We start from the raw sequence: 24,072 nt of genomic DNA, 5'->3' as shown, positions 1-24,072 counted from the left end.
TTAGTTACTATGTACAGATGAAATAAAACCTTGAAATAAGGTAACGAATATCATCATTTAAAATATCCAGAGGCTTTCCAATTGAAATTATCCAGGCCTACTACTGTTGTAGTTTCATATTGGTTACCACAGAACGCAGACAAAGATCATTAATCAGCAAACTCCTGCCTGAGTGATACCATTGTACACTGTTGGCAGCACCACAGCATTCTTCAGACTTGGCCATGGTAGCACACACGTTTAAGTAGGTTTTGGTAAAGTACATTGTTGAACTGTTTGCTTGAGTGGAGAATTGGGCCATCCAAATAAACCAGGAGTGCAATAACCGACAGTGATCCCAGAAAACAGCTACTTGGGCAAGCACGCAGCTGTGAGAGGTCAATATTTTAACCACAACAATTGTTTAAGAAAGGAGTCTAGTCAAACAAGAACCCAACATACCTCGCCTCACTGCGTGGGGGCTGGGACCAGCAGCATTCGGTGGTTGACTAACACAAAGCTGGTTAGAACTACTGGATGACTGCGGCTGGTTCTGCACAGTGCTCAAGTGCCCACCATTTCTCACAGGTGGAGGAGTAGTTGAAGCTGCAGTGTCCCTGGGCTTTGAGGTACTGAAAATTTAAAACACCTGAATCAGAAGTTGGTTCTGAAGTACCTCTTCCCCAGATGTACTGCACCAAACTCATGGGCTTACACTGGAAACAGGTAAATTCCAGATATAGGTGTCTGAGTCATGAGAACCAGATTCCTGTACTAAAATGGTATCTGAAGGGATTCTGAGTTACAAGTGAAGTAATGAGACTGCATCTCTAGAACTGCCATGGTCAGCTGCCCACTTCATGCTTGTCTACAGTTGAAACAGTACAGCTAGACACTACCTATCAGTGTAAATCCACCGCCTCAAGAGGCGATCACTAGGTCAACAGAAGAATTTTTCCATCCACCTAGTGCTGTCTACACAGGGACTTACGTCAGCTTTAAAATGCTGCTCACAGGTGTGGATTTTTGACACACGATGTAATTAAACCAACCTAATTTTCTAGCATAGACCAAGTCTTAGTCTTAAGTGGGCCTTGCTGACTATTTTTGATATAGTCTCACCAAAACAATGATCTGGAGTACAAATAAATCTATAGCCAGCGTTGCATGATCACCGGAATACATATTTACATTAATTACTGTTCTGGTACCAACTCTATTCTCTCCATGTTGAAGAGAAATCAATACATTTAAGGCTGGTTCATTGGACTCCCAACTTGAAAGTTCATGGAAAACCCCACTTTAAGTCACCATATGTTTGTGGCTTTAAACAGAATAACCTCTGTTGCCCCAGAATGAGACACTGCTCACATCAGTTCATGCGGCTATTCAGTGCGCAGGCAGTTCTGAGCTCCTCTGGCTTCTTGGCGTGGCTCCTTGACTGGGGAAAATGTCTTGAGACAAGACAGCAGCAATTTTTTACTGCAGTGTAGCTCCCTGATTTCCCCACCCCCCGGAGTTTAGTTTTTAACTTGTGAGGGTAGGGACTATAGTGCAAGACTGACATTGAGATACCCATCTTGGTACAACTCCCCTCCACCACTACCACCTTGTGTGCAGTCCAGATGTGCCCAGTGATATCAGCAGTGGTTATCGGATCTAACACCTCGCTGTGTTGAGACAGGCCAAACCCAAGGGCTAGTGCAGGGGCCCGGAAACAGACTCAGACATCTTTGCATTGGTTACGCTTTAGTCACATTTGACATTTCCCTTGCAACGTAACAGCTACAGACTATTTTGAAGGAGAGCTGAGATTTTGGAGAACATGACAGTAGCTTCTGACTGAGCCACTGATGCACTACATAACCTCTGACCTAGATGCTGGAGCATATCAAACTGTGCCCCGCAGAGAGCAGAGCAGCACTATGATGCTCTTGGCTCTGAGTGCAGCTGCAGGCAGGAGGACTGGAAAATCCATGCTGAAGCTGCCACTAAGGGGGCACGGTTGAGGATGCTTGATAAAAGGAGTAGCTTGTTCTTAAATCATGCATGACCCACGAGCAGTGCCAGAGAAGCTGCCATGGGATCTGCTTCTGCCAAACAGACCAACTCTGAGGTACTTCTGAGGAAGACAGGAGGTTAGTGGGGACCTACAAATGGAGAAAGTACAGAGGCGTGGGCATCTGTATAAAGATCTAGGCATTGAGCAGGGCTGGAGGAAGAGCGAAGCCACCAGGGCATAAGGACAACAGGACGGGAAAAGAACCAAGGAGTCCGAATGGTTTGCGCAGAGTGCAGGTTGTAGGGAACGCATTTTCCTCCTAATCCATGTCCTCCTTCCTTCCCACACGCACGTTATTTTGCTTCTCCTGCAATTCCCACACCCTACACTTGCCTCACAATTAAAAAAATTAAAATTAAACCCTATGCCTGATCATTTTGCCTGCATGTTGTACGTTCCCCTCCCTGGTTGGTAGTGTTAGATTATAATCTTGGATTTGGAGAGGGTATTGGCATTTACAAGATCCAGCACCCCTGAAGACTTCATTAACACTCGTGAAACAAGAACGCTTTTGTTTAGATAAATTTAGGTAAGAAAAACTATCAGTACATTCTCTTAAAGGCAGAGAACAACCCCTTCTATACAGCTGTACTTCTGAATCCACTGGTACTGTCCGTGATTGCTAATAGCTTGGGTGTAGTTCATGTTTTCAGAGTTAGAGATCTTAGGCATTGCTAATTTAGGAGAGTTAATCCATTATGATCAGATCTGCAAGAATGTCACTTGGGAACAAAAGTGAAGTAAAGTGCAACAAAGTTACTGATCTGAACCAATCCAGCAATGGCACCTGTGGCCTGCTTTACTTTGTGGGAGGTTGCCTAAAAGACTAATCCTCTCCAAACTTCACTTTGGTTTACCGGCTCTCACTTGCAGGAAGCAGGAGAATACCAAAAGCAAAGTGTTACATTAACCCTAGAGGGTGAAAAGGAAAAGGCAAATCTATTACAATTAGTCTCCAGATCAAAATATATAGTGATTAGCAAAAAAGTAAATGATTGCATAGAATTTCAATAGCAGTCAAGTGGTGAAAATCTAATATACCATTGTGCTAAAGAAGCTGATGCCAAAGAGTGATAAATTGACTTCTGACTTGCTGTTTAAGGGTTAAGATTACGTCTGTTCCTTGCTAGCTAACACACAAGACATGAATCTAGATCACTTAACAGAAATGACCAAGACAAGACTTAACAGGCTTTGAGTATTGCCACTGAGTTTTAGTGCTTTCAACAATAAACTGAGCCTGAGTTTTGAAGATAAGTCAATAGAGGGCAGCCGAGTATACGGAGACTTCTTGAAAACTCTCATGTTGTAAAACAGATTTTATAGTAATTAACTTCAAATTGAAAAAAAAGATGCATAATCATCTCTTGTATGGTGCTTTTATCCATATATCTCAAAGCCCTTTACAAAAAGGCCATGCATATTCAAGTTAGTAGTACCCTGTTGATTAATTTATACTGACAGATACCAGTTTGTTGCTGAAGCAGCCTGTTAAGCCACTGCCAAGAGAAGCCAGACTTCTTACCTGACATCCTCATTTCCTTGACTTTGTAAATGTTCTGCTGTGCCAGCAAAGGGAGCAAAAGTTGCACTTACTGGGCTGGTTTCAGCCACAGAACCCTGTGAATGCTGCTCTGCTACAGGCTGAGCCAGCATGCCAGCCTCAGTAGGTGGAAGTGGTGGCTGGAAAGCTGGGGATGTGTGCTTTCTATTTATAGTGCCACATCTCCGAGGATTCACTTGGAAGTCCACAACCTTGACACCAAAGCTAGAGAGAAGAGAGAGTGAACACACAACATGCAGGCCAACTCCAGATAAATGAAGCCAAAGAGCAATATTGCATGTTATAACTCAGACAGCAACCCATGTTGCTTAGCATGCAAAAAAGCAACAAGGAAAGCTTCACCTTTCTCCATGTAACACCACTATTGTTAAGACATGCACCACAACTTGACTTATTCACAAAGAAGGGTAAACTGAACATCAGTGGGATGGGCTATTCAATGACAAATTGATGCAAGTGAGATCTGAGTAATTTTACCACAGTGGTAAATATATACAAATTTCCTTAGACACCACGATATCTTCACACTTTGTGCATTAGATGCTTTGCAAACTTTTAAAAATGGTATCTTCAGGTCTCCATATAGACTTCAAGATAAACATTTATTTACTAAAGAAAGGTTTATATACATTTGCATGGTTAAAAGCATGAAAAAGGAAGGAAACTATTACCTGATTTAACTATGGATAAACTCTGTCATTCCAACATATGCCATTTTAAAAAACTAAACACAGCATGTTCTAGAAATATTTTTTTTGACATGGTTAAAATCCACTAAAACAAGAACGAATGAACGAACCTTGAATTGATTCTTTTCCCCCTCCGTCAATACTGTTCACCACATGACAGCATTAGGGAAATCTATTATACAGTTGTGATAAATAAAATAATTTGCATGCGTCTAACCATAGTTAAAACCAAGGTAACAATTTAACATTTGCATAAGGAGTTAGAACAGCACATCACTTAAATACTGATATGAAAAACTGATAACAAATGCACTACATGTTACTGTATGGGGGTAAATACAGCACATCTGCCATGGTATACTGTACCATCATCAAATCAGAAGTCTTTTATCATGAAGGCACCAGATAACACCACTTCAGCCTGTGGTTTTAAACAGAAGCCTTGGAACATTCAAAAGTTAAAGCAATAGATACTATCAAATGTACTTTTATTTTTAATGGATTATTTTGAGACCTAAAATCTAGGAGTTGGGAATATCGTAAAGAGAAGCAGTAATTATCTGCTTGGCTTTTATCATGCAGAGAGCATAACTCGAAGTAAATGCCAGTACGTTACCTTTGACCCTTCCTCAGGCTGCAATAATATGAGGGGAAATAAATCACTCACAGGTTATCTAGGAGTATTTCCGTAGAATTCCCCTTCTGACCACAATTTTTTAATTTTATTTTAAGATGAGCTATGAAACATGTCAAATTACAACCTTCTCAGTGTGGGCTAATGGCTGTAAAAAATTACAAGAGCTAAACATACCCTTCCTTCTTCAGCAAATCGCCTTCCATTACAGCCATGCTGACAGGCCTCTTCCTCTCCAGTGTCCCCGACTCATACTCGCTCCCAAGTTGTGAGGAGTGATTGGAATTAGTGGCAGGTAAAGCAACAAATGCTCCAGATACATTAAAATCCACATCTGGACGAGGACAGATAAAGCACTTTAAGACGTGTATGTACACAGAAGCAGTGCATCAACATTTTATATTCCTAATTATTTCACAGTGTAAGAATGCTAAAGGAACTAGTATTGACAGAATTCTTTCCATCACTGCAAGTCTTTACCTTCAGGGAAGAACCAGTCTGCATGCTGAATTATTGGCTCTATAATTGCTACTACGTGGACAGAAGTTGCTGCTGCCATTTCAGCAAGAGATCTGTGGACGAAATTCAGAAGATCATGATCTTGCATACAGACACCTCTTTCGAAGCTAAAAATACTGTTGGTTTTTTTCCCATTTTGCAAGCCAAAAGTTGTGAATTAAATGAGTGCCACTACACACTTTAATTACTGCCACATTAAAAAAAAATAAATCAAGCACGGGCTTTTTCCAGAATATTCTAGACTTCCACAAAATGCACGGAATGGAAAAATTCTGAAAACTACACAGCCTTTATGCCACTGGTCTGTGTGCAATTTCATAATGTTTGCTGGAGGAAGAGAGTAGACATGCTCCAGAAATCCCACCCTTTACAATTCATTTCTCAACAACTTGTTTAAGACCTTTTCAGATCTTGGGTAAGCACTTACAGCTCTATTTCTATTCTTTACTGAAGATACAATTAGTAGTATTTAAAAACCAACTTACCCTTCAGTCTTTGCCCACAGCAAATTGGGGCCTAACACTATTGCAATGTTGCTGGGTGTCATTTTGTTAATGTCACTGTTTTGTGCAAGTGTTGCTAGGAATTTGATTAGATACCTACAAAGAATGAATCAAGTTGTTAGAGAGTTATGGTGGCAACAGTTCACTACACACAATGCTCTGCTAGCACGACTGATAATTGCTGTCTCTCGCTGGAGGGGATGCGGCTAACTAGAATCACACAGAGATTAAACATTTCAAAATCAAGCTTCCAGAAACTCCTACAGGTGACTGTGCTAAAAATGGGACTAAAATTCCATGCTTAGTAGTTTGCTACTAATTTTTTCCCATTAATCAATGAAAATTGAGCTTACTGAGAAAGTGACTAATAGTTGGAAGATATCTTCCATCTTAAGCATGGAAGAACTAGCATGCCTTCAAAAACTAATATATTTACAGCAAAAAACTAGAGTAATGGGGTGAGAATGATCATGCACTAGGAAAGCACGTTAAATAAATACAAAATACCATATTACAGTAAACATTTTCCTGTCATGCACTTAAGACTACTCAGAGACCTTGGTTTCCCTGTGTTTCACTCTGTGGGTGCAATTAGCAAGAGGATTAGCTGCTTAGGCAGAAGTCAGCTGCAGTGTCTGAGCGTGGGAGGTTCTCAAGGAAAAGGAGAAATTGAGAAACCTTACATAGTGAGTGTTGGTTTATGTAAAGCACCACTGGAGTGGAGCTACACTACTGTTCTATGATCAGTCCAGGGCGTTAGAGAGTAGGGAACACTTCTACGGGACCCCACTTTAAGGAATTATTAAAAGTGAATGGAACCATCAGTGACACTAAGGCACTTTGTGCTGTGATAAAACAAGACGTCTCTTTACAATCCTAATGGATCTTAAACAGATCAATACAAACCACATCAAAATGTGTATCATTATTCATCCTAGCCTTGAAACAGGTCAGACTTTTTAGCATTGATGGTGTAGTGCTAAAAACTGTATCAATTGTTCTTTATGTACCTGAAATTAGCTAGGTTAGCCTTTGGCAATCTTTTACAAATTTTCCATAATTCTTGTAGCTTCTTGTCCTGGTCCTGTATGCTGTGGGGAAGAGAAATTTTTAGATCAGCAAACAGAATTCAGCTACCAGCAAAGGAAAAGCAGAGTCTATAGGTTTCCACCTATGTATAATTATCCTCTTGCCTCTGCATTCACTCATTTAATAACTGCTCTGAATCCCTTCATTAGCTCTGCTTGCAATAGGCCATGCCCTTTGCACATATTTCACAGTGTAACCAAGAGTCTGAAGTAGTCTAATACTCAAATGCAATGTAAGCTGTTTTACTCAAGTATATTTTAATGCTTTTAAAACCAACTCAGGACACTAACGCACAAAAGTCTGAAGATTAATTCAGCACACAAATATTTACTAGCTGGAGTTGAAAGACAATTAGCACAAAGGTGTAAACCTGTGAACTTTTCCATAAATTCATTTTTCCTCACTTAGGAACACAATTCAGCACACATTTCTTTGAATATCTAGATTTTAAGTGCTCTTACTTTGCAGCTTGTGTCCATTCTTCATACAGACTGTAGGTCATTAAAGGTTCTGGCAACTCTCGTAAATAAGACTTCAGGGCACCTGCAAGCAGGGAGACATTCTTAGCCAGTAGATCATACAGACTCGTTTTAGATTTTGTTTGAAACAATCTTGGCTTCAGTCCTTGCACTTCTGAAGCCTGTGCAGGATCAGGCCTCAGACTGAACATACTTCAGACTTTTCCCTCAATAGATTTGTGCAACACTTCACAGAATGGGGCCTACCACTGGAGGGATCATTTACTAATCTAGCTGACAAGAGTACACGCTATAAAGCCCCAAGATGGTGCTACCAGCTAAGAGCTACAGTTTAAACTGTACATGCCCTAGTATCTCTTGATCATTTTAATAGTCCTGTCATAAGAAACATGACTCGTATGAACATCGACACCTGAATTTTGAACACTGCTCTGGCCTTACAAAAATCAACATGCAAAACTTTCACAGCACGCGCACCCTACGCTTGATCTCTAAGAGTATGCAGTTCGGGTGGAAGGTTCATTTTATTTTCATTTACCGATCATATCTAATCTTAAAATACTGTAATGTGTCTGCCAGGTTAAACATGAAATAAAAGGTAAGTAGTTTATACAGGCTCTGATTCAGAATACTGAAAATACCTGCAACAGCATGGGGGTCTGAATAAAATTCGTCGAGCTGGGAAGTAGAACAGTCCAATGCAGCTTTCAGCTTCTTTAACTTGGAGGCTCCAGCAGCAATTCTGAATAAGCCCTACATTACGAGAATTAAAGTGTTAAATTAACTTGATCGATAGCTGGTCTCATCTTTCAGACTTGCAATACTATCACACTTACAGGTCTACGACCCAGATTCCATTTTCACAGCAGATACAAGTTTTATCTTTTTTTTTTTTAAACCATCGTCATGACTGAGTCAGCTCTTGTTGCACTGAAAAGAGGAGATTATGTACCTGTAACTGGAGGCTCTTTGAGCTGTGGGGTCCCTATTGGTATTGCAATCACAGGTGTGTCAGCGTGCCATGTGCTGGAGCTAGGAGGTTACCGTAGCAGTGTCCACTGACGCACATGTGCATCTCCTCATGCTCCCAGCTGAGTGGGTCGACAGCTCTCCAGTGACCCCCTTACCGCTAAGTATGCCAGTCTGCAGCAGATGGGATGGAGGGTGAGTACTGGAATACCAGTAGGGATCTCACATCTTGAAGAACCTCCAGTTACAGGTAAGTAACCTCTTCAAGTGGTGAACAGCAAGCAGTAATCAGTGTGGAGGTGGGTGCAAGGATGCAGAAGAAAATGCTGCCTGGGTGATAGCACAGTAGGAGGTGAAGGTGTGAACGGATTGCCATGTTGCTGTTTGCTGATGTCCTGCCAGGAACATCTGCTAGGTATGCCAACGTGGTAGCTTGCGCTCGCATAGAATGTGCTATAATTGTATCTGGTGGCTGTACATCAGAGCATGTAGCACGTTCAGATGCACCTAGAGATCCATTTTGAGATCCGCTGGCAGGAGTGCATGGCCTTTGGATTGGTCTGCAATTGAAGACTTTTGGGTGATGCCAGAAAGACACGGGACCTCTGGAGGTAGGTAGCTATGGCACTGTGGACAACAAGGGAGTGAATGGTTCTGTCTGCCTTGGCGGCATAAATGGCCTATTATATACTTGGCTGGGAGCACAAGGAGATGCACGGTGCACATGTGGGTCAATGGACACTGCTACGAAACCTTCCGGCTCCAGCGCGTGCACACCCACGATAGAAATACAAATAGGGACCATCACTCGAAGAAGAAGAACTAAGGGACACCCATGCTCTTTCCTGTCTCTCTGCTTTTCTACATTTAGGTTAAGTTGCATCTGATTCTTGGATATAATTGAAAAACGTAATCTTGGAAGGCCTATATCATACCAGGGGACAAAATGCCATAAGCAATTATACACCTTAGCGCACACACTGATAGGTATAGCTGCTATTTCCCCCACCCAATAGTTTTACTGGGCTCTACTGTGTCCATTTTCTTCCTTTGAGTTGAGCCTTTTACAGTAGTAAATAACTACTGCGCATTAAGTAGAAGTTCCTACCTCTTCCTTCATTCCTGTTTCCAAGAGCATCATTACACAGGCTTCAATTGGGAGTGCAATTTCCCGACCACTGCGTTTGAGATGCTCTTCCAGTGGCGTTCCAAAGGCTGGCTTTTCTGTCCATTTGTCTGGTTAAAGAGTACAAAAACACTCAGCAAGATACCCAATAAAATTGAATTATGCCCCAGAGAAGTTTAGAGAAGAGTCTCCAGTATGGTAATAGGAATTTAAAAAAAATATTGCAAGTTTGAGCCTTGATTTGTAAAGCCCCTTAAATTTACGAGTAAAGAGAAAAATGACGAGCCTGCAGGTGTTACCAAGACTGTAAAAAAATAATGATCCATCTCTCTTGAATAGAGTATCAAATATTTATTCCTTTGTATAAGTGGAAGACAGTATGTCCCCACCACGCTGTAGATGCAACATTCATGTGGTTTTAAATTTACTAAAGTTCATTCTGATTCTCTGAGACCCCAAAGTGCAGATTTGCTGTCCTCCTGTAGATAAAGAATTTTGCTCAGAATCCGTTCAAATTGCTTGGTCTGAGCTGTTTGTAGTAGGGTTTTATCTGCAGCTGACACTGTGTGTTAACAGCTAAGCCAAACACAAAGCCTACTACTGTGTTAAAAAGTCCGTTATTTAGAAACTTATAATTAGTAGCCCCATGTCTCCATTAGAGTCACCATATTAAAGGGCCTGTTATTGTTCTAATATCAAGCCTACCCTCCGTTTTCCAAAAAAAGCATTCAAGCTCACTTTAAAATTTTCCTCACAGCTGCAAGACTTGGTTTGTTTGTTTGTTTATAAAGTTTGACACAAAATGTTATCTGCATGAGAGACCAACTTGCCCTGCACCTTATAACAAATTATCTCTCTTTTTAGCCACACTTCTCTGCTGCTGTCATTGAGAAAATGCATATGAAGTATTGAACAGCCTGTCAGTCTATATCATGCACTATTTCTTTCAGAAAGAAAAAATGAAAGAGCTGAGTATACCAGGTTTGAAAGATTCTAGTGCAGATGCACTGGGGCTTCTTCTAAGGTTTCCATACTGCATATATGCAATATAAAAAACTGTACTGCCACTCCCTGGCATTTATTTAGCCTTTCATCCACTGATCGCAAAGTGCTTTACAAAAGGCAAGCAAGCCATAATTATCCCAATTTTTACAAACAGTGGCAAGACTGAGGTGCAAGCTTAAGAGTCACTCAAAGTCACATTAACTTAGAGCAGAGGTGGGAAAAGAACCCAAGTCTGCTCCAGGCATCCAGTGGACCATTCTGCTTCCCACAATGCTTTTGAAGCGATACAGACTGCTATATAATACTTAGCACTTAATCTTGCAAGTGTTGAACAAATTGGTTAATGAATACGCAAGGAAGCAAGCCAGTGCAGTCAGACCTAGTTCCCTTAAACACAGAACAGACCTCAATTGTATACAGCATTCCACCATGGCACTACATAAAGATACTTATTAGGTTGCACTAGCCTGATAAATAGCGTCTTTCATTAGCTCTATCAAGTGCAGATATTGTGTGTCTCACTTCCAGCGAAATCAGATCTCAAAATTTCCTTGCTTTAGAGAATTTAAGAATTTCCTCTTGGTCCACAGCTTGCCAAAGTCTCAGCGCACAGCTTCTCTCTTGAAGGAGAGTTCTCTTTGGCACACGTGCCAGGAAGGGGTTAATGAAAAGTCACACTTTGTCCAGGTAAGAGAGGGAACACCTCAGTGCGAGCTAAAAACATAAGAGTTCCCTTGCTCGCTCAGGTATCAGACAGACCCTTAATGTTACATTAGTGTGTTAATATGGGACTGGAGGAGCTCCAGAGAGCACAGCAGCAAAAGATGGAAGTAGGTTGGGGAATGTAACGTTGTTAAAAAAGGTTACAATGTCCTTATTGAAAAGGGTCTGCAAGATAAAGAAGGAGAATATAGTGCAGAGGTGGCACAGGCAAGGAGAAGCATCAGCCAGAGCACAAGTTACTTTACCTTGATGGGCTTGAATTTCAGGGAGGGCCTTTTCTAAGACTGCTAATGATTTTCTATGGTAATCTGCTTGTGCTTCTAATAACTGAGAACAGAACCCATATTTAAAAAAAAAAACAAAAACACATTGTTAGCTTCTGATGAACACATACAAACACTAGAAGGTTTAACACATGAAATGAAATGTGAAGGTTTTTTTGCATATACCAAACACCATAACTGAATATAAGCAAACAAGAGGACACTCACCATGACAAAGTATCTGGCATATTCTCCTTCTTTGGACACACAGTTATACATATCTGCAGCGAGCTGATCCTTGGAAAGGAGGAAAGAAAAGCATACCTTGTCATTTTACATTGTGGGACTCAAATTTACAAGAGTCATGTATTTGGCAGCCCCCATTAAATTTATATATTAAGAATATAAATATTTCTTCCACTCAATTCAGCACTGATGAGGCCTCTACTGGAGAACTGTGTCCAGTCCTGGGCACCACACTTGGGAAAGATGTGGACAAAGTCTAGCAGACAGCAGCAAAAGTGATTAAAGATCTGAAAATACGACTTACAAGGAAAGATTAAAAATGCATTTCTTTAGTCTGGAGAAGAGAAGATGGGGGGCAGGAGAAGGGAGCACATAAATCTTCAAGTACATAAAAGGTTGTTATAAAGAGGATGGTGCTAAACTGTTCCTGTTAACGACTGAGGACACAACAAGGAGTAAAGGGCTTAAATTGAAATTTAGGTTAGTCATTAGGAAAAACTTCCCAAATGTAAGGGTAATTAAGCACTGGGACAAATTACCTAGGGAAGTTGTGGAATCTCTGTCATTGAATGTTTTTAAGTGCAGGTTAGACAAATACCTGTCAGGGATGGTCTAGATAATACTTAATCTATCACGAGAGGTTTGCACTAGATGACCTGTAAAGATCCCTTCCAGTTCTACACGTCTATGATTCACATTACCTAATTTCCCCCCAGTAAGCCCAAAATGCTGAATCTCAAGGAGATCTTAAAGTTAGCGAGCCACCTGCCCACTGATCAGGTGGCAAGCTATCAAATGGACTAATGGGATAAACTGTACTGGCAACTGCAACTCAATGGTTCAGCATCACCAGTGATGTGCTTTACCTGTGGGAGGGCCGAGAGAGAAAAGGCTGTTTGAGGAACGCCCTTCCAAAAAGCCACACTTCTGCCCAGTTACTCAGGGTGAATCAAAGGTCTGTACTATTAAACTGGATTACTATCAAGGTATATCATTTAGGTAATAACAATACTGACAGCATCATCCCTTGAAGCAAGTAAATATAGCTGTTCAAATGGCACCTTGGTTTTTTCTTCCAACTATTTTGGGATTTTACTTAACTTTCTGTTTTTCTTTACTACAGCAAGTCAAGTTGCCCACTAAATATAACAATGATTTGTGCTTGGATGTCATAGTAGTACGTGGTAGAAATACCTACAAATTTCATTATAAAACTCATTACTTCCCAAAGACTTTCCTGCCCAAACTCTACAATAGTGAGATAAAAAGTAATCAAGAAATTTTGTAACTGAGTAACAAAGCCAAAGAAAGGTACAGATGGGAGTAATAAAGCCCAGTGAAGAATCTCCAGGAGTTTGGACAGCTGAGTGATTGTGTATGAGGAAACAGAGCATATTCTCCGGGTGTCTTGAAATCTATCCTTCTAGTTAGCACCTAATGGCTCTTGGCTGGTTTAGAAGAGTATGCGAACAGCTCAGTCCAGGCCTAATGGACAGATGTTCACAATTGTCTTCCTTGTTTGTAGCTTCAGAGACCAAGAAATAAATGAACCAGAGAGACCAAATTTACTTCACTGAGAAAACAGTGCAAGGTTTGGGGCAACATTTTTACTTGTGGGATGGACAACACAGTGTCTGACCTTCTGGAAAGCAGTAAGATATCCCAGGAATCAGAAATAAACAGCTAAATGAGAAATGTCAATCAATTGTGCCAGTCTCTGCATTGCTTACTAGCCCTGATAACCCTTATTAACTGCATATTGTTTTATAACACTTAACAACCCATTGAAGTTTGGAAGATGGCAGCAATTACAACTGACGCCACAATGAGGTGTACAAAGTCATCCACGGACTTGCCCTTAGTGGCAGATATATCCAAAGGAGAGGATTATAGAGCTTGCCTTACCTTGCATTGTTCTACTTTATTTCCTGCCTCATCCATCTCTTCCTTAAGGGAATCTATTTTTGATGGATGCATTTGAAAATTAGTTCCTGAAGTCTTGCAGGCTTGGCTATATCTGTACAAGAGAAACTACAGTTATTCAGTGGAGATTAAAGTTAGCGCTTAATATAATCAGGTCCCAGTACAATTTAATGGCCCAGAATGGGGTGTTAGTGTGAAACATCCCTACTGTCTTATAGAGGAGACACAGGGTGGCCAAGTGAATCTAATGTGCCACTATACCCTAGCATGGGCCCTGCAGCCACTCCTCTCCAACATGGATGTGGAGTCTGCAGAGACTACCAGTCCTAGCAAGCACTGCAGGCAGCTCAGATAAAAGTGAGCATGACTTAATATCAGCAGGCCACACTTCCTTAATAAAGACGGCATTTATCCATGACAGGTTCAGTAAGCCAGGATATAGAGATGTCTGAAACGTAAGTTGGGCAGTGGCCCACAAGAGGGTTCCATTGACAATGCTATAAAAGCACTCCAGTATGGTGACAATTAAAATCCTACAGCCAACACAATGACAATGCCTCACCCTCAACTTGGTGTTCACAAGCAGATGGTGGGAAATATACAACATTGAAAGGATTTTTAAAAAGTTGTAGTAGCATCCTGATTAAATAAATCTAACAGTATAAACACCACTGCCTATAGGAATGCTTCCCAACACTGAGCAGCACACGGTTTGGACAGATGCTGAACTTGGTTTCATTAAATTATTGAGCCAAGTGGAGTAGACTGAAGATGCACACTTGTATTCACTTAAATGTGAACAGTTTTCCTACCTGTATTGGTGGCTGACAATATGAGAGAGCTAAATTTGATCCATATTCGGATCAGAGAGCCAGATGTTCTTTTTTGTACCATTTAAAGGTCTTAAACTTAACTGATGTTTTCCCCCTGTAAGTGTTAACATGCACATTACAGCATGTCAGAAGAAAATACCAAAGTGAGGTTAGGCATGGAGGAGATATTACTAAGAAATCAGTGGGTACTATGCAAATTGTATGGTATTTGAAATCACTTCTTACCTAGCTTTTGCAGAATCCCAGTCCAAAACCAACTTTGCAAGCTGTTTCCTCTGCTTCTGAATATTGGGGATTTCTGCCTAAAACCACAGACATCTAACGTTTATATTTACTTTAGAACTGTGTCATGTAGTTAAGTGTAACTGAAGTCTGTAAAACTTAACACAATCCTGCACTAAATACAAATAAAATATTCACTTGTTTTTTGAACAGAAGTGAAGTTTGCAGCATGTACAGTTGTGATTTTCCTCCGAAAATATAACGAAAAAAGTGTTTCTTGGAGCATGATGAAGTGACTTACCTCTGTTAGTAGGCTTAGTGGATCTAAAATTTCTTTCTCAATCTGTACCTCATGGTGGGAGAGCTCTACTGCCAGTTTATTCTCTGCATCACCGCAAGTGTCAAGCATCTTCCTTTAGTTAAAAAAAAAAAAAAAGACAGCAAAGTGTGTAGTTTATTCAAGTTATTACACACCTACAGCTTAAAAAAAAAGCAGAATGAAGACCTATAGGACAAATCCTTTGTCCCCTTTCTGGCTACTTTGTGCTTCTGAAAATGCTAGAGATTCCTTTGGTGACATAAAACTGGGGTATAGCTGGCTCTATGCTACCTGCTTCTCGCCCTGACAGGGGGCACATCAGTGTGAGCCCAGGCAGGCAGCGAGAATGGCTAGAACACCATGTTCATCCAAACAGTCCCTAGGGAATCTATTACTATTGTAACTTTAAAAAGCCTTTAGAACGCTTTAAGTTATTCTAGGGGACAAAGTGGTGCCAAGACTGAGAGAGCAGAAAAAGTATCAGAGCCAATTCTCCTTCCTACCCCTTTCAGACCCTTCACTAAAAACAGTTTGGTTGGACCTGAGGACCTGGTTCTGTGTGCAGGGGGTATCTGATTTCCTTCTTTCCAATGTACAACATCCCTTTAATATCAAAAAGTCTTAATATTGTAACATTAAGGAATAAAATATTTTTGAGAGGTTCAAAACCCAGACCATGGTTTGGCCTTTGTTCTTAAAGATGAGCCAGGATTACTTTAATATTGTGACCTTTTCTCTAAATTCTAGTGACAACCCTAAAAATAAATACAAAGGCTTTTAGGAAATCCAACACCATCCTCATTAGAATACATTTCAAATTTATGGGAAATGTTGGTTCCTGGGAATCTAGAATTCATTGTTAGCATACTGAATTTAATTTTTTCAGACATCTACTATCAATGATTCGCTGACAAACTGAGAGTGCATATCTAATAGGATCCCACAGGGATCAGTCTTGACTAGTACCGGACCCAATATTTTCCTTAATCACTTGGATAACAGAGTGGAGAATAAGCTTATAAAATCTGCAGATGACACCAAGCTTAAAAGGGTTGCAAGCACTTTGGAGGACAGGATTAGAATTCAAAATGACCTTGACAAATTGGAGAATTGGTCTGAATTCAACAAGATGAAATGCGGTAAGGACAAGTGCAAAGTTCTTTGCTTAGGAAGGAAAATAATCAAATGCACAACTACAGAATGGGGAATAATTGGCTGGATGGTCATACAGCTGAAAAGGATCTAGGGGTTATAGAGGATCACAAATTGAATATGAATCATGTGAAGAGAGCTGCAAAAAAGGGCTATTATTCTGGGGTATATTAACAGGAATGTTGTAAGACATGGAGGTAAATGTCTCGCTCTACTCTGCACTGGTGAGGCCTCAGTTATATTACTGTATCCACTTCTGGGCACTACACTTCAGGAAACATGGATGAACTGGAGAGAGTTCAGAGGAGAGCAACAAAAATGCTAAAAAAGTTTATAACACTTGACCTCTGAGGAAAGGTTAAAAACTGGGCATGCTTAGTCTGGGATAACAGACTTCAAATATGTTAAGGGCTGTTATAAAGAGGACGGTGATCAATTGTTCTGTATGTCCACTGAAGGGGTAGGACAGGTAGTAATGGGCTTAATCTGCAGCAATGGAGACCTAGGTAAGATATTAAGAAAAACCTTTCTAAACTAGAAAGGTGGTTAAGCTCTTGAACAGGCTTCAAAGGAGCATGAGCAATCTCCATTAGAGGTTTTTAAAAACAAGTTGAACACACACCTGTTGTGGATGGTCTAGGTTTATTTGGTCCTGCCACTGCACAGAGGGCTGGGCTAGATGACCTCCCTTCCAGCCCTGCATTTCTATGATTCTATGGAAAAAAATCTGCAAATATCCATTTGTCTAGGATAATAAAATGTCAATTTTAGGGCTAAATACTATCAGCACCGTCCTGCAGATTGCCTAAATTGATGTAGCATTTATAAATTGGATTAGCTGCTGTTACTTTAAATTAACTAAAGGTACAAGCATTTTAACACTTATTTTACAGAAGTTATTGCATGCAGAACTATACAATGAGGAACCATAGCTCCACAAAACCCCAGACACTTACCCCAACAGAGTGTCATCGCTTAGCTGGACAGATCCTTCTTGCATATTTTGAGCAAAAGCTGTTAGAGGAAGCTTTTTCTGTAGAAGAGAAGAGACTTAGTAATTAATTTCTCTCCCTTAAGATACACTGGAAAAAGACTGCAAAGAATCTCTCTTTTAAAGTTCGCTCTTCCCTTTCCTACAGTCTCTACTGAAGTATTTCTTAGGCTATTTCATTTAGAGTTGGCCTTTGAAATTAATTTAAAATTATTCCAGACTACTGTGATATTTGCTACTCTTACGTATGACAAGATAGTTGAAAGATTAACTCTCAAGCTAAATGGCCAATTTCAAAGCTTCTCAGGAGAAAGTTGAATATGCCATATAGATGCTAGTGACCATGCATCATAATTTAGGAAGCATTTAGTGTAGACATCTCGTTAGTGTGAATTGTTTAATCAGAATAAGTTTGACTTTCAGAAGACCCAGATCAACAAAAGGTTGTTTTTCAAACCCACACAGTTAAAGTTTTTGAACATGGAACACTCAGCATAGTGAATCATAAAATATCAAGGTTGGAAGGGACCTCAGAAAGTCATCCAGCCCAATCCCCTGCTCAAAGCAGGACTAATCCCCAAATAAATCCCCAAATGGCCCCCTCCAGGATTGAACTCACAACCCTGGGTTTAGCAGACCAATGCTCAAACTGCTGAGTAATGTCTCACCTACAAGACTCACTTTCTTAGATTTTCTATTAAAACTACACCTTCTCACTCAGTCTTTAACTACAGTTACCTCAAAGACAACTGGCCAATAGGGATTCTGTTGCCTTGATACTAGGGCTGTCAAGCGATTTAAAAAAATTGATCACGATTAATTGCATGATTAATCACACTGTTAAACAAGAGAATACCATTTATTTAAATATTTTTGGGTGTTTCCTACATTTTCAAATATACTGATTTCAATTACAACACAATACAAAGGGCACAGTGCTTACTTTATGTATTTTTGATTACAAGTATTTGCACTGTAAAAAACCAAAAGAAATAGTATTTTTCAATTCACCTAATATAAGTACTGTAGTGCAATCTTTTTATCATTAAAGTTGAACTTACAAATGTAGAATTATATACAAAGAAGCCTGCATTCCAAAATAAAACAATGTAAAATTTTAGAGCCTACAAGTTCACTCAGTCCTACTTCTTGTTCAGTCAATCGCTCAGACAAGCAAGTCTGTTTACATTTACAGAAGATAATGCCACCCGCTTCTTGTTTACATCGGCTGAAATCCGAGTTAAACACGTGAGTTAACTGCGATTAATCAACAGCCCTCCTGTACACAGATCACAATTTTTGCCTGAGGTCTAGTCCAAGGTTTTAAAATCTTATAGGAGGGCATTTTCAGTGTCTGCATATGTGTAAGAGCCAAGTTATTTGACCCTGAAGACCTTATGCAAGGGCTTCTCATGAGACTTTCCTTCAGATGATGTTTATAGGTTAAGTATTCAGTCTATTTTGTGGGAAAAGGTTTTTAAATGATTTTAGTCAAAAGGATTCTGTATGTACTTTTAAGAGAGCTTGATTTTCAGAGTTGCTGAGCGCCTGAAACTCCTAATGAAGTCAGCAGGGGCTCAGCACACCTAAAGAGAGGAATATGGATGCATTTTACAGATGACGCATCCTAAGTCAGATACATTCCCAGACACAGGGAATGGAGCAAGTGCTCTGACCATTAGAGCAACCTGCACCCAGTGGGGTTTTACCAAAGCATGCCAATCAGTAGGAAATGTCAACATCTGGGATGATTCAGGAGAGTTTTGTTCTGGTAGCTGACTTAGGACATGTCAGCTGACCAGTACAAAGAAGGCCTTTACAAACCGAACTCCGAGTACTATCTGAAGTGCTCTAGTACTTACATGTCTTTTATCAGCATCAGTGCCATACTGGCCCTGAAAACATGCTATTAGCCGCTTCTGTGAAATATGGCACACAGATCTCACGGTGTCCAGACGTCTCTCAATCTAGCCATGGAAAAGAACAAACAAAACAAAACAGAAGTTATTTTCTTGGCCTCAGCATATCATCTTCCTCCTATGCCACATTTAGTTCATGTTTGTACGTTTCTCAAGTTCTACAGCTTACAACAAATTCAGTTTAACAGTAAGAGCCTAAAAGCAAATTTATTTTGAAGGGGGACTTAAATGATTTCCATTAATGGTGGCACAAACTTTCCCTGATTTTGCTGTGACTTGCAGAATCCAAGAGACTCGGGAATGGAAGGGAAAGAAGAGACAATATTCTGCTTCCCCACAGAACAGTCAGAAGGGGTTCCCACTTTGACACCTATTATTTGGAGTTTGATATGAAAGGCATGTTCACAAGCATTATTTAGGGATAATATCTCGGTAAGAATTCAATAGTCCTTTCCCCTTCCCTACAGCTGTGTGGGGTGGAATGGAGGACAACTATGTGGTTGCCATCTAAGCGCTGCATTTTGGCCAGTGTGCCCCAGCCCTCATCATATGTCTTTGGCTAGCAGGTTTGCTCTCTGGTTATCAAGTATGAAGGAAAATTCTAAGCTTCATGCAATAGTAGATGGAGGACAAGGTGATGTAGGCATGGATGGGTGGAAAAAAGATAAGACAGAGAAGTATTGAGGGTTTGTGATGAAGAAAAAATACTGGTATGTTTTTCAAGATCTCCACATAAGCTGAGTTTAATGCATTTGAACCCTTGTCCTCACTAGTTGAAATATTAAAATGTCTTTATATATATTAAGATTATTTTGCTTCAAGAATCACTGAAAGCCAGTAATGGAAATAGGTAAAGGATTCTTCTAAGAAAAGGACCTTATCAAAAATAGTCCCCAAAATAGGAGTGTGTTGGGGAAGGACTGCTTATGGCACTATAAACTCTATGTACATCGTCAAGGGAATGCAGTTTATCTGCATTTTGATGACTCACCAAGATTAAAAGGAAGCCTTTCAGAATGGTTTCTATTTAAAAAAACAATCAAAAAAGCATAACAAGTTTCATCTGCAGAAGTAATTTGAACAGATTCAAGTCTTCAGTTAAGCACCTAAAAATGCTGCTAGTGTTGAAAAATTAACATTTTCAGAAGGGCAATACATTTTCTCACTTTATGTCAAAACAAACAAATATAGCTTACCCTCTGTCTAGGAAAGATTAAGATATGTTCTGCTTAGGTATCACACCCTTAAGCACACAACAACTGGTTGTAAAATTACAAAGCATATCAACTGTGGGCTTCCCCACAAAAGGCAAATTGAGCTTCAAATTTTTCTTAATTACAAAGAATGCAGAATGAACTTGCTGCTATTTCTCTTCTTTTCCATTTTGAGAACTGTCCTACACCTAAAGCCCTGATGAAGCTTTTTCCAGTAGTGAATTTCCTTTCAAGTTACCCCTCTTTAAGGTAGTTGAAAGCTTTCACGTACTGTTTGCTTGGCATCTATGGCCATTTAAACACAAAATGAAACCAGTCTGCTGGCCTGAAAGACTGATGTTTAGCTATATAGTAATCTTGATAAAAGGAGGCTTTTTACTTTAATAAGCCAAGATGTAAACAGCCATTGTAAAATGCTGCACTGAAATTATGTACACCATTCCTTTCTATTTGCTGAACACTGCCATTAAAATCGATTCTTCCTGAAAATGATTCCACTCTTCTGAGACAGAGTATTCCATGCTCACCAAGGACACTGGGTGGCCAGGACGGCCGTGTTTCAATAGTTGGTTTTCATATTTCTGCTACAAGCTATGTGCTTGAGTGCTTCATTTCTGCGGTGCCTCTTAAGATTAAAATTATTATACCAGTGCTTTCTTTCTTGATGTTCTAAGATTGTTCCAAGAACTCAATGTTATAAGTAGTCATGGGTACCTACTGAAGAATATTACCACATTTTTATTAATGGTCAATAAATCTTCAATATAAATTGACCACCTAAAAATCTTACCGACTGAGTTAATCACATCTTTGCTTAAGAATTCCAGCATGATTAGAAACCATTATCACAAAAAGAGCAGGCAACAAAAGCACAAAGCAGTATTTTGTTCTGCAGAATATAAAAGTGAGGATTATGTCACAGCGCTTGCTACAGTAACTACTGTGTCAGCAACTGGACAAGTGGATCGGACTGTCCTAGACATCTAAAGGGGGAACAGATATGGTAGTTCTTCCTATTCTTCGTCCAGGTCAATGAAGCTATTGAAAGACTCATTTTTGCTGGTAACACTGGTTGTAACTTGGTTTATATATCTAGAGTGTAGATTAGATTACAAAGTAGCATTTTTTCACTCAAGGTTCAAACACAGATGCTTCCAACCTTGCCTTGAGAGTAGAAGATATACAACTGGTTGGACATCATTGCGCTAACTGTAGGGAGTATACACTATAGGCACATATTAACATTTCTAATACTGTTGAAGGGTAGTCCCTGCCTGATTTGGAAAGGCACTAAATTTAGTTAAGGCATATTTGAAGATGAATATTGCACTCAGCAAATTAGAACAACTTTTTCAAAATGTACCAAAGCCAAAACGTATGAGTTAAGCATAAAAAAGTTGAAAGCCTGTTTATAAAATGATCACTACCAAATGTGTAGGCAGTTTAGTCAGACAAGAGTTTTCCCCAAAAACGAGCAAACTCTTCCATATGGGTGTAACCGGTCTGGTTACTGAGCCTGGGAAAACTGCTTGCAAAATTTTTTGGCAACAAGTGACAAAGAGTTTGTCTTTATTTCACATTCTGCCTTCTAACTAAGACAACAGATGATCCTTGCAAGCTCTCTCATGGCATATTTTAAAGTCCTTAATATAGCTAGATTTTTTTTGAGCTTTACTTCAGATATTTTCTCAGTAATGTTGCCAAAAACTATCGGATATTTCTGATCCAAAGATAAAGTAAACCCTCTAGACTAGGAGAAAACTGGACTATGTCAATTTGGATTGTTTCAAGATTTCCGGAGGTAGTTACACATACACCTCTAACATCAATATTTAAATTTTTTTAAACTGAAATTAATTTTTCACTCTTGTAACTTCAACAGCTGAAGAGATTCTCAAATTTTGAAAAAAGGAGCTTCTTTGCAAAGACCAAGAATGGAAAATTTCAGCCTCAAATGCAAGTCTTTTGGAAATGTAATCATATTAGAAAGATACTGTCAACTTGGAACCTAGCTATGTAAATAAGTTTGAATTGGTTTGGGGTTATTACTGTACCCAAGTTCCCCAGCCAACCTTTGTGGTTTTGCAATCAAATTGTTCGTAAAAAAGGTTTCTTCCCTTAATTGCTGTGCGAAAGACCTACACATACAGGAGAAACTGATTAAGAGCTAGCAAATGAATGAATAAAGGTGAAAAGAAAACTTCCATTAATCTGTCAATTATACCTGTCATTCGTAGTCTTTGAAAAATAGTATCTAAAAATGCTATGTTTAAGTATATGGCACAACTTTAAAAAAAGGATTAGAAATTTGCAAAAAAATGTCTATTACAACTCAAAGTATCACAATTGCTATCAGCAGGACAGCACTTACTATGTAAACTGCAAGAAATAAACAGAACATGGGCTTATTCAGAATAATCCTTGGATCTCTGCATTTATTGCAGCTTCTCTGAAACCCATATAAATTAACTCCTTCAGGAAGAAATATAGAAGAACAAGGGCACAGGAAGAGGCCTTACCAAACAGTAATGTTCTCCCAGCTAGAAACAGCCCGAGAGAGTCAACAAGAAAAGCAATTATATTCTTGTAAAGAATCATTTTTACAGAGTGAACGACCTTACGTAATACAAAGCTACAATTTCTTTGCTTCTAATCTAAGACTTGCTTTTTTAGTGTACTTCAACTTTCGAATCCCCTTTTGTCTCATGTGGCTGACAGTTTCTCTTCTCCTTAAGCTATATCATAGCTTGACCAATCTGAGGAAGCAGAGCTACAGCCCCCTAACTTCTGTCCTTGTAATCTTGTGATTTGTTTCCACAAGCAGCATTCTATGAAGTCAAAAGGCGTGCTTAGTTCTTTATAGTAAAGCATTTAAAGGCAGTACATTAACTGAGTTACAGTACCTGTAATAGATCTTCACTGAGGACTTCAGTTTTTTCAGCCCTGAAAGGAAAAAAATCCCAGGAGAAATGTAAGCCTTGAATTAGAATAATTTGCATCTAAAAAGATTTTAAGTCAGGGATAAAAAAACTTGCAGTACATTAACAGGAAAAATATTCAGCGCTAAGAATTGATCTCTTATGAAAAAGTTCTACCATTTCAAAAAATACCATCCTGTAACAAGCTTATGAACATTGTTACGATACACAGCACACACACTGTCAATATGGCATATACCATACTACATGCAAACTGCAGATCACTGCTGAGGAGCAATCTTTTACCACTTGTCTAACACCACAAATTAGTGAGATTAACAAGGAAAGCTGCACATTCCCAAAGTTGCAAGCTGAACCCACTAATGCACTCTGTCATGCTTGTTGTCACTTCGCTCAGATACAACAGCAAGTTTCCAAAAATTATGTTTATGCTCTTCCCATTTAGAAGCATCCACAGCTATCATTTCTGTATATTCCCTGCCTAAAAACAAGAGCAATTCGAATGCAAGAAACATGTAAAACTGGAATCCCTCAGTACTTGCCAGAAGACATGCAAGAGTGAAACTAAGATCCAAGGGTAATTTTAAAGAGCACTTCTGCTCCAAAAAATGATTACAGAGACAGCATCATGGAGCTCCATGTTTATTGTCTCAGTGATTCCTGATCAGAGCATGCGCCGTTTTTATTTCCTCTCTAACTTAACACAGAAA

General features: G+C 39.5%; 2 protein-coding genes across 7 annotated transcripts in view; one reads left to right on the top strand and one right to left on the bottom strand.

The window, feature by feature from the left end:
- Positions 1 to 13,551, top strand: part of TEX47 (testis expressed 47) — a 32,672-nt gene extending 19,121 nt beyond the window's left edge. Inside the window, exon 7 of the mRNA XM_050968629.1 lies at positions 13,376 to 13,551. Coding sequence (XP_050824586.1) covers positions 13,376 to 13,395 — 20 coding nt within the window. The 3' untranslated portion in view covers positions 13,396 to 13,551. The remainder of the gene's footprint in view (positions 1 to 13,375) is intronic.
- ARHGAP17 (Rho GTPase activating protein 17) overlaps positions 1 to 24,072 on the bottom strand; it is a 69,434-nt gene that overhangs the window by 7,734 nt on the left and 37,628 nt on the right. For 5 of the 6 annotated variants that reach the window (XR_007776385.1, XM_050968562.1, XM_050968565.1 and 2 more), the window contains exons 2-18: positions 23,327 to 23,366; positions 19,153 to 19,257; positions 17,256 to 17,332; positions 15,130 to 15,241; positions 14,832 to 14,908; positions 13,756 to 13,867; positions 11,833 to 11,901; positions 11,587 to 11,668; positions 9,596 to 9,723; positions 8,160 to 8,271; positions 7,501 to 7,582; positions 6,961 to 7,041; positions 5,933 to 6,046; positions 5,409 to 5,500; positions 5,106 to 5,262; positions 3,567 to 3,809; positions 442 to 611 (exon numbers count right to left, since the gene is read on the bottom strand). Coding sequence is in view for 5 of the 6 variants with exons in the window: in XM_050968562.1 (XP_050824519.1) it covers positions 442 to 611; positions 3,567 to 3,809; positions 5,106 to 5,262; positions 5,409 to 5,500; positions 5,933 to 6,046; positions 6,961 to 7,041; positions 7,501 to 7,582; positions 8,160 to 8,271; positions 9,596 to 9,723; positions 11,587 to 11,668; positions 11,833 to 11,901; positions 13,756 to 13,867; positions 14,832 to 14,908; positions 15,130 to 15,241; positions 17,256 to 17,332; positions 19,153 to 19,257; positions 23,327 to 23,366 (1,853 nt within the window). In the remaining variant the exon portion in view is untranslated. The remainder of the gene's footprint in view (positions 1 to 441; positions 612 to 3,566; positions 3,810 to 5,105; positions 5,263 to 5,408; positions 5,501 to 5,932; positions 6,047 to 6,960; positions 7,042 to 7,500; positions 7,583 to 8,159; positions 8,272 to 9,595; positions 9,724 to 11,586; positions 11,669 to 11,832; positions 11,902 to 13,755; positions 13,868 to 14,831; positions 14,909 to 15,129; positions 15,242 to 17,255; positions 17,333 to 19,152; positions 19,258 to 23,326; positions 23,367 to 24,072) is intronic. The other variant, XM_050968566.1, reaches the window with a different exon arrangement.

Source organism: Gopherus flavomarginatus, chromosome 9, assembly GCF_025201925.1.
Source record: "Gopherus flavomarginatus isolate rGopFla2 chromosome 9, rGopFla2.mat.asm, whole genome shotgun sequence".
In the NCBI taxonomy this organism is placed as follows: domain Eukaryota; kingdom Metazoa; phylum Chordata; order Testudines; family Testudinidae; genus Gopherus; species Gopherus flavomarginatus.
Note: the sequence above shows the minus strand (reverse complement) of the source record. Positions and strands in the feature narration are given on the sequence as shown.